This window comes from Penaeus vannamei, chromosome 22, assembly GCF_042767895.1.
Source record: "Penaeus vannamei isolate JL-2024 chromosome 22, ASM4276789v1, whole genome shotgun sequence".
In the NCBI taxonomy this organism is placed as follows: domain Eukaryota; kingdom Metazoa; phylum Arthropoda; class Malacostraca; order Decapoda; family Penaeidae; genus Penaeus; species Penaeus vannamei.
Window position 1 is genome coordinate 23,915,392 of NC_091570.1, and position 10,000 is coordinate 23,925,391.

The following is a 10,000-nucleotide window of genomic DNA, read 5'->3' on the forward strand; positions in this document are numbered from 1 at the left end:
ATTCTTTATTTCCTTCGTATTAAATTCTTCGTTTCTTTCGTATTCAATTCTTAATTTCCTTTGCGTTTTTTTTTATTTCATTCATATTCAAAGTCTTTATTTCTTTCGTATTAAAGACTTTATTTCCTCCATATTCAATTCTTCGTTTTCTTTTAATTTCATTAATTCCATTATTTCCTATGTATTCGATTCCTTGTTTCTTTTGTATTCAATTACTCGTCGTCATTGTTTATCATTAACTCGTCGTCGTAGTTAACAATGATTATTATTACCATCCTCGCCACTGTTATTATATTTATCTACGTATTATTTCATTTATTTTTCATAGACTTTACCCAAGGACCACCCCCTCTAGTGCGGCCAGGTGGCTCTCCGTAAATATGACTTAGTTGGTATTGTCGCTTGTAATATAGTTGTGGGGTCCAAATTATGAACCTTTGGGGCCGAGCGCCTCATGTTCAACATCCTTAATTGGGCGCCGGGGAGGAAAAAGTACGACAAAATGCGCTTTTATAACGGCGCAGTAAAGTCGGGAACATTCTGTCGGCGCTCGAAGGCCGCTTTGATATGGAGGGGGGAAGGGGGAGGAGTAAGAGGATGAGGAGGAAGAGGAAGAGAAAGAGAAAGAGAAAAATAACAAGAGAAAGAAAAGCAGAAGAGGAGGAGGAGCAGCAGCAGCAACAGAAGCAGAAGTAGAAGGAAGAGGTGGAATAGGATTAGGAGTAGGGGTAGGAGTAGTAGATGAGTGGATGTGCAGAGGAGTAGACAGGGAGTGGACTGGTAGATGCGGAATAGCTCAAGGTGTAACCCTCTGACAAAGGAGGGCGAGTAGGTGAGTAAATAATGAATAGATAAGTAGAGGGACTGGTAGATGGGGAGTAAACTAGATGAATCAACGGTTGTATGACTTTCTCCTCTGAGTTTGAAGGGGATAGGAGTATAGGAATAGGTGGAAAGATAGACGTGGGAGAGAAAGAGAGTGAAACAGTAGTTGTACCATGCTATCAGATTTTTTAAGCTCTTTTTGAAGTACTGTTCCCAGCGAGCGAGTGGAGGGGAAATGGAGAGTAGGGAGAAGGGAGGAGTGGAGAGGAAATGGAAGATAGGGAGAAGAGAGGAGTGGAGGGGAAATGGAGAACAGGGGGAAGGGAGGAGTGGAGGGGAAATGGAGAACAGGGGGAAGGGAGGAGTGGAGGGGAAATGGAGAACAGGGGGAAGGGAGGAGCTGAGGGGAGGCGAGTAGTTGGGTAAACGAACTAGGAAGTATTGGTATCGTAGATGTAGAAGAGATTAGGTTAATAATTCGATCTTTTAGGGTGATTTAAACGAGAGGAAACTTAAACAACCGAAGTGTCGAAAAATTTTTACGACATTCAAACACGATTTACGGTAATCGCTAGACGTAGTTCGTGTTGTAAAGAGACAAAAATGACATTTAACAATTATTCAATACATATTCTGGGTTCTCGATATTATAAAACATTATTTTTATTTTTCAAATTTGGGCGACTTTTGTCTTTTCTTTTTCTTTGTTGGGCCTTTTTATAAGCCCGTAATTTGGACGCCGTTATGCATTATGTAATTTGGGATGTGTTTGCCCTTGGTAAGGTAAAATAAATTAGGACAGAATAGCGGAGAATTGGGTGAAGACAAGAACAATAATGATGAAAATAAATTTAAATATTGCTGGAGTAGAAGCAGATTAAACACAAGGGAAATGAAATTCTAGCCTTCTTACTTTTGCTTATGCACAGCAACAAACGCCCTGTTTGCTCTCCTCTTCCTCGCCCGTTTGCCGAGCGGCTCATCATCAGGGGAAAAGCCCGGGTCTCGAGGGTCCCTGCAGGTCTCCCGGCCAGGGCCTGAAGGGACCCGTTTACGAACGACAACTCACCTGCTGAGTATCTGCTAGCGGGATTATTTTCCTCGCTCGAAAAGCTCAGGAGGAGAGGAGAGGAGAGGAGAGGAGAGGAGAGGAGAGGAGAGGAGAGGAGAGGAGAGGAGAGGAGAGGAGAGGAGAGGAGAGGAGAGGAGAGGAGAGGAGAGGAGAGGAGAGGAGAGGAGAGGAGAGGAGAAATCGAGAATGAGAGATTCGTTCTTGTTCTTGGGGGATGAATGGGCGGCGCGATCGAGGCCTTGGAATTTAGGAATGGCGTGGTGGTGATGGGCTGTGGCGGTGATGACAGTTGTGATGGGCATGGGCTGTGGTAGTGATGACATTGGCGATTGTGGTAGGATGAATTGTGGTGTTGATGGCATTGGCAATGGTATTGGTGGTGGTAATTGTTTGGTATTTTTTATGGAAATGCGTTTCCATAGTGGAGATGAAGAGGAATTGATATTTGTGATGATGAATTTAAGGAGGAGGAAAGTGACGCTAATGAGTCGGCATTTGTGTTGATGAAAATGAGGATGTTGTTGATGATAGAGACGGTGACTTTTTCTCCGTTGATAAAGATGCTGACAATGAGATTTGTACCAATGAAATAGTGATAGTAACGTTGATAATTTAAGTGATCTAGGGTGTACATATGGCTATCTTTGCATCTATATAAGTGCTCCTTGGGAGAAGGGCGTTCACCGACATTTTGGGCGTAGGCGGGCGGGTGTTCGCGACTTCCGGTCAAAGGGAGACCAAGATACCTTTGTTGTATTGTTTTATTTGGGGGACGACCTTGGGAGGGTAGAAGAGAAGATAATGCCCCTTATAAGCGGTGGAAGTAGAAGGGCCACAAACGTACAAAGACGGAGGTGAGGGTAATGGTTGTTATTTTTTGTTTAATTATGGAAGAGAAAGATTGAAAGAAAAGAAATATAAAAGAGGAAAAAATGAAAAAAAGTGACGTATAAAAGTGAGGTATGATTTTGGAACAGGATAAAGGGGAAGAGTAGAAAGTGATGGAGAGTGACAGGAGGGAAGGAGGGAGGGAGGTAAGACATGAGGGAGAGAGGTAGATGTGGGAAGGGGGAGGGATGATAGACCTAAGGGGAGAATGAGAGGTGAAGGAAGGGAGTGGGAGAAGAAGAGAGATAGAAAGGAAGGGATGGAAGGAGGGAGGGAGGGGTGGGGGAGGGGGAGAGGAAGGGAGGGAAGAGAGCGAAGAAGGCCAAGTGATGATGTGATATGATCTATGTTTTGTTGCTCCGCGCTGCGTGATGTGTTATTGTCCCTCTCAAGGATTTCCTGTCCAGACTCGGTTACAGGGGGAGAGCGTGGGAGACGAGGGCGAGGGAATGGGGAGTGGAAGCAGGAAAGGATATGGAAGGAGAATAGAGAATGGAGATGTGAAAAAAATAAATCGATAATGTAGGGATGTGACAAGGGAAAAATAGAATATAAATGAAATATTTACAACCGAGGAAATATTCAGGATGGGAAAAGAAGCATAGAGATCAAAGTAGATTAAAAGAAAGTTGTGTGACAGGAGGATATATAATAGTAAATATTTTTGTCGAAGGAAGTAGGAAGAGGGTAAATATGTGTCTGTCTGTATTTTTACGCAGAACGATGTACATATATAGTGTACCATGTTCTTATCAATGTCTTATTAAGTGTATGTGCTCGAAAAAGTGCAATATTTGTGTCTGAAAAATAAATCGCAAATATATTTAAAAAGGAACGCTTCTCTGGGGATCCTCGGCGCACTTGGAGGCGCAATGAGGCCGGATCAGGAGATGGCGGAGTGGGCGAGGGAGGCGCATCCAAAGACCTGAGTGGGAATATGTAATTTCCTGTTCGGATATCATGTAAAGGTGAAGGGAGTGGAAAGGCACGTTTTTCCTTTTGTTTTTTTCTGTTTCCCCTTTTATTTTTGTTTTTGATTTTATGTTGGTGGGATGGAGGGATGTGAAGATGTACTTGGAGAGGGATGGGGGAACGACGGAAGGATGGAGCTATGGGGAAGAAGGTCACGGGGCCAGGCGGAAGGGCATGGGTTTTGTGGGCGTGGAGGCGGGGAGAGGGAGGGCGGGTCACGGTGTGGCGAGTGCCATTGTTGAGATTTGTGAGGAGGGAGAGGTTGGGGGGGGCTGGGGTCAAGCTGGAAGAAGAGCGAGAAGCCCAGGTCGGAGGTGAGGGGGAGGGTCCGTTTAGAGGTTAGGGAGTGGGTTAGATTGCAGGTCTGGGAGAGGGCCTGGTCGGGGGTAAGGGGCAAGGCCAGGTCGGAGGTGAGAGTGAAGGCCAAGTTAGTGTCGAGAAAGGACATCAAGAAAGGTCGACGGAGTGCCAGGTCGAGGCGGCACTGTGAAGATGGCTGCGGGGATTGACTTGCATGATCTAGTTACCGCACCTGTAATGGAAGTCTCGACGTCGGTCCGCCGGGAATTCGAGGGAAATCACGTTGCCTGGGGAGGAGGGCGCGGGGGGAGGAGACGTCGTTCGTGGGCGTGACCTCGGTTGACCTTGTGTGGCAGGGGGCACTCAGATGTTTTGTAACTTTTTATAAAAAAAAATCAATACAGTGTGTGTGGCATATGCTCGCTGTTATTGATAAATAAGCATGGAGTCTCCTCGCCGCAGAAAAGCGAAGGGCGAGCGCATGTAATTGGTGTCCTCTTGTGAACGCAGGTGAACGTAATCCGAGAAGCGAGCCCAGAAGGCTAGTGTTGTGAACGCCTGGTCCTATGTGTATACTTCGTGCGTAGTGTGATGTACCCATTGGGGGAGTAGCTCAATGGATGCCCGGGCGGGGGGCACTATGAGCCAGCGGTGTGCCACCCTGCCCCCGCTCCCCCTCCTCTCTACACCCGCTGCCGCCGCTGACTGTGCCATGACCCCCCCGTGGGCCCGCCTGTCGCCTCCCCCCGCTCCCCTGCCACTGCCCCCGGTGGCCCCCGCGCCGAGACGCGCGGCCCGAGGCTGAAGACGGTCCAGGAAAGTATCCAAGCTGGAGGCCGGGTGTACCGACGCTCCCCGGTACATGCTGGCCACGGTGGAGGCAGTACTGGGGGGCATGCGCCGCTATGGCGACCTGCGCCGCTACTCCGAGTCGGTCCTTCAGGGATGCCGAGACTTCGCCAACGAGTGTGCTGTAAGTTCCCCCGTTGTGCGTGCATGCTTCACGCTCAGGCATCGTTGTTCGTGGTCATGGGCGATTTTTTTTAGTCGGAAAGAGAATGTCTGTGTGTCGATGTCTGGGCCATGTAGCTCATTTATTTTCATATATTTTATCTTCGTTCTCATTCTCATATACAAGCCTGTATGCTGAACTTTCATGTTATTATGTTGTTTAGTTTATAGGTGTGTGTGCTGGATGTTCAGGTAACCTGATTAGTTTTATTGAAGTTGAGCCAATAAATATAAATAATAATGATAGATATAATAATACATACTTTTTGATAATCAATGTGAGAATGCGAGAGAGAGAGAGAGAGAGAGAGAGAGAGAGAGAGAGAGAGAGAGAGAGAGAGAGAGAGAGAGAGAGAGAGAGAGAGAGAGAGAGAGAGAGAGAGGAGGGGTGAATAGGAGACAGATAGATAAGGTACCTGACCAGCTGACTGACAGACTGACAAAAAGACAAACTGACTGACAGAGACACTGCAGTCAGAAAAGGGACATAATTATGGGGAAGGAAGAGAAGTGGCCAGCGTCGCCTCCCCGCTGCCCCGGAGAGACTCACACGGAGCCTCGCACTCCGGCCGGCGCGAGGGTGAGGGCCATCCATTAGGGAAGAGCCACGAGAAAACTCCTCGCTCATTGCCCTTGGGATCCATCCCTCAGTGATTTGTCGGTCGTGTGTCCATTCCCTCTCTTTCTCTTTCTCTCCTCCTGACTCCCCCATTCTCCCTTCCTCTTTATTCTCTTCTCATGCTTTTCTTCCTTCGTCTCGACCCCCCTTGTGCCCCCTCTCCCTTCCCCATCCCACTCGTCTATCCCCTTCCAAGTTATTCCCGCTCTCGGCCCTTCTCCTTCCCCCGCTCTCCTCACCGCCCCTCTCTCGTCAGGCACCCCCCACCGTTTGTACCCTTCCTCCCTTCTCCCCTCCCTCCTTTCCCCCTCTCTTTCCATCCCCCCTTCTCACTTCCCACCCTTCTCCTTTCCTCTTCTGCTGTTTTTCTCCTCCTCATCTCTTCCCTTCCCACCCTTCTCCCTTTCCTCTGTTCCTACATCCCCCCCCCCCGCTCCTCTCCATTCAGCCATTCCCCGCCTACAATCTCCCTGTACTCCCCCGCTCCCTCCCTCCCCTCCTTCGTTCTCTCTCCTTCCGCCCATCCTCCTCCTTCCTCCCCATGCCCTCCCTCCAGTCCTCCCCCCGCATTGGGGAGACACTGTCCTGGGGAATTGGGAGATTGATTTATCGGCCCCGGGAGCGCCCCCCACGCCCACGGGGTAGGCCTTCCGTGGCCCTCCCGTGGCACTAAGGGGTGCCTTGCAAGGAAGGTGCTTTAGGCGCGAAAGTGAGTGAATGAGTGCGTGGCTGAGTTAGTGATTGTGTTAGTATTTGCGGGGGTGAGTGAGTTTGTGTGTGTGTGTGTGCGTGCGTGCGTGCGTGCATGTGCGTGCGTGCACGTGCGTGCGCGTGCGTGCGTGCGTGCGTGTGTGTGTGTGTGTGTGTGTGTGTGTGTGTGTGTGTGTGTGTGTGTGTGTGTGTGTGTGTGTGTGTGTGTGTGCATGTGTGGTGTGTGTGCTTGTGTGTGCATGTTTGTGTATGTGTGCGCGCGCGTGTGTGTATGTATGTATGCATGCACGTGTGAATTCGGGTGACAGACAATGAGTCATAGCAATCAGGCAGTGACCGACCCAAGCAGCTGATGGTTTAAGCTGCAGAGGATCAGTGCACAGTGCAACATGATCTCAGAGGCAACAGCGTGGTTGCAGCTGCACGGGACATGATTCCTTCCTCCCTGGCTGATCTGCAATCCTTCCGCCGTCGCTCTCTTGCAACAAGCTAGTTGAGCGGACCTTTAGACGGCCGAAAAGGTCATGTGGCAGGGTTGAATTAGTTATGGCGCTGGGTCTGTCAATTGGTCTTTTTCACTTTCTCTCTCTCTCTCGCTCTCTCTTTCCCTCTTCCTCTTTCTCTTCCTCTCCATCGCCGCCTTCCATCCCTCTTCCTCACCTCCTCCCCCCCTCTCTCACACACAAACACACTCGCTCTCACTCTTTCTCCCAGCTTCTCTCTGAATCTCTCTCCCTCTGTCCAATTTATGAGACCTCTTACTCCAACCGAAGGGATCGCCGACTTCGCGTATTGACGCGTTGGTGCGGGTGGCTGGCCACATGTTTTGGCTGTTTTGGAATAAACAAATGAAAAGAAATGTGAATGGAGTATGCAGATAGAGAGAAAAAAAGATGTGGGGCCAGATAAACACATTTTGAAAATGGTAAGTGAGCTTGGGGAAAGAAAATGTGATGATAGTACAAAAATGGGGCAAGGTAAAGAGGGAAAAAGTATATATATATTCTTTCACAGATGGGGCAAGATAAACAACAAAAATTATTTTAAAAGGGGAAAAAGAAACAAAAAAAATCTTGAGCTGGATTTTGGCTTATCAAGTGTAAACCACGCACGGGGACGTAAATCACTGGCCCACCTGTAGCGCTCTCTGGGATAGGACGGTGGGCCGTGGGCGGAGGGATGAGCCGGGATGGTGGATTGGATAGGATGGGGCATGGGGTCGGGGTGGGATGAATGGGAAAGGTTAGGGGAGAGTAGGTTAGGTAGGGTGAATAGGGTGGTCAGGTAGGATAAGAATTGGAGCGCGGAGGGATGAATTGAGATGGGATGAAGGATAGGGCGGGGAGGCATGTGGGAGTACGGGGTTGGTTGGAGTGACAAAAAATACGGAATGGGATGGTACAGGTGTAGACAAGGGGAGGATAGCATCGGAATAGGATAGGAGGAGAGGTAAGGAGGATTGGGGTGAATGGGGAGGGGAGGGGGATAGGATAAGAGAAAGAAGGGGAGGAAATAGGATGTGGATGGGATAGGGGAAAAGGTGCGTAATAGGGTGTGAAAAGAGTGGGAGAAGGGAGAGAGAATAATAGGATAGTTTGGAGGTTGGGAGAGCGAAGAGCTGTTGGCGACCTTTCCAAGAGCCTCCTTTGGAGCCTTTCCACGGATTTTTTAATTAACTGCCTGTGCCATTTTTTCTTTCTCATTTTGTTTTCTGTTTATATCGTTCGCTTTATGTTCTTTCGAAATATTTTTTTCTGAAAATGAGCAATATGTATATTTTTCTTCGCCTTAGTTTTCATCTTCTTGTATCCTCATTTACTGCAATAGTGTATTTAATGATTGTTTATTTACTTGTCCATTTATTTTGTCATTTATACTACACCCACATCGCTAACATTATGATCACTATTGCCATGAAAATGTTTTATCTTTATTATGATTTTCACTATCACTATGCTAATGTGTTATCTTTATCACTTCTTATCATCATCTGTTCCTTATGACCGTATGGACCACTATCGAACACAGCACATCACCTCAATGCGAACTCTTGCAATCACCGCCATGTCATCACTCTGCACAACAGCAAAACCAAAGCAGCCACTCGCAACTGCCATTATTAGCGTCAATTTAGACACGCTTGGAGCTCCTTCGACAGTCAGCGCTGAATGCGGAGGGCGGTAAAGGCTCGATCTGTCAGTAGGCAGGGAAGTGGGAATTTGATAAGTGAAGTGATAGGGTCTGAATACAGGAAAGTCGTGTGAATTGTGACGCACACTCTCACTCTTGGATTCTCTCTCTCTCTCTCTCTCTCTCTCTCTCTCTCTCTCTCTCTCTCTCTCTCTCTCTCTCTCTCTCTCTCTCTCTCTCTCTCTCTCTCTCTCTCTCTCTCTCTCTCTCTCTATGTCTGACTCTGTGACTGTCTGTCTCTCGGACCATCTGTTTTTCCCTCTGCCAGTGTATCCGTCTCTCTCTGTCTGTGTTCCTGTGTCTGTCTTTGTATCTAAGTGGTGAGTGTAGACTGAAAGGCAGATGAGAGAGAAAAGAGAGAGAAAGAAAGAAAGAGAGAGAGACAGACAAACAGACAGAAATCGCGAATATAAATTCGAATTATCAGGTGCCTGAAAGCGTCATGGGGGAAGGATGGGTGGGGTATATAAAGAGAGAGGGAGGAGAGGTAGAAGTGATGAAGAGGAAGTGAGATATTGGACGTCTGTTGTAAATAAAGAAAAAAATAGGAGAGGTTTGGAGGGGATAGTATTGGTTACCATAGGACAGGATAGGAAGGGAGATTGTAAGAAGATAACAGCAACACAAGCAATTAAGCATACAAGAGACGTGGGGAGGAGAGAGCCAGAGAGGGAGATAGGCAGGTAGACAGAAGACGCGGAAAGAGAGGGAGGATGTAAATAGAAGTAGAGAAGGATTGGCACATGTTTAGGTAGATAACTAGATGGATAGAGCGAGAGCGAGTGAGAATGAGTGAGTGAGAACAAATGGCTAAGAAAACGAGATGCAGACAGTTAATGCACCAAGCAGGGGAGAGAGACACAGAGAGAGACAAGCCCCTCTGGGGACTCTCTGCTTCGTAGAACCTCTTGGCTTGCGTGGGACGGCGATGATGACGACGAGGACGCAGGTCAGGAAAGGCCGATGGGGGGTCGGGGGGGGGGGGCACATTGCCGTCCCTTCTTCGTCGCCGCCTACAGGAGATTGCCGAGGTTGAGTTTTTTTTCTCTCATTTTGAGACAGAATAGCGAAGGCGACGGTCCGGTTCGGGTGGGAATGTGGTGTGGCGGTGGATAACTGAGAAGAAGGAGAAGAAGGGCATGGGAGGCATGCGTTGGGAAGGTGAGGGGAAAGGGGAAGGGAAGGGAGGGAAATGGAGGGGGAAGGAAAGGGGGGCCGAGGGTCACCACTAGTGTCATCACCTTTAATGGGACTGCAGCAATGCTAGGTATTCCGGTCGTGGGTGATGAAAGTCTGCGAGGATTTGATTTCGGCGGCCGGGTTATGCGCTGTGATTTTGCAGCGTCGTGGTGACCGGAGGTTGTGGTGAATGCGTAGCCTGAGGCTCTGGTGATTGCGTGACCTGAGGCTCT

At 48.5% G+C, this 10,000-nt stretch overlaps 1 protein-coding gene across 4 annotated transcripts in view; it reads left to right on the top strand.

The window, feature by feature from the left end:
- The window catches only part of CdGAPr (GTPase-activating protein CdGAPr), a 370,593-nt gene that overhangs the window by 105,557 nt on the left and 255,036 nt on the right, over positions 1–10,000 (top strand). For 3 of the 4 annotated variants that reach the window (XM_070136734.1, XM_070136735.1, XM_070136733.1), the window contains exon 2: positions 4,568–5,030. The exons of the other annotated variant lie outside the window; for it this stretch is intronic. In XM_070136734.1, the coding sequence (XP_069992835.1) occupies positions 4,920–5,030 (111 nt within the window). In that variant the 5' untranslated portion in view covers positions 4,568–4,919. The remainder of the gene's footprint in view (positions 1–4,567; positions 5,031–10,000) is intronic. 4 annotated transcript variants of the gene reach the window in all.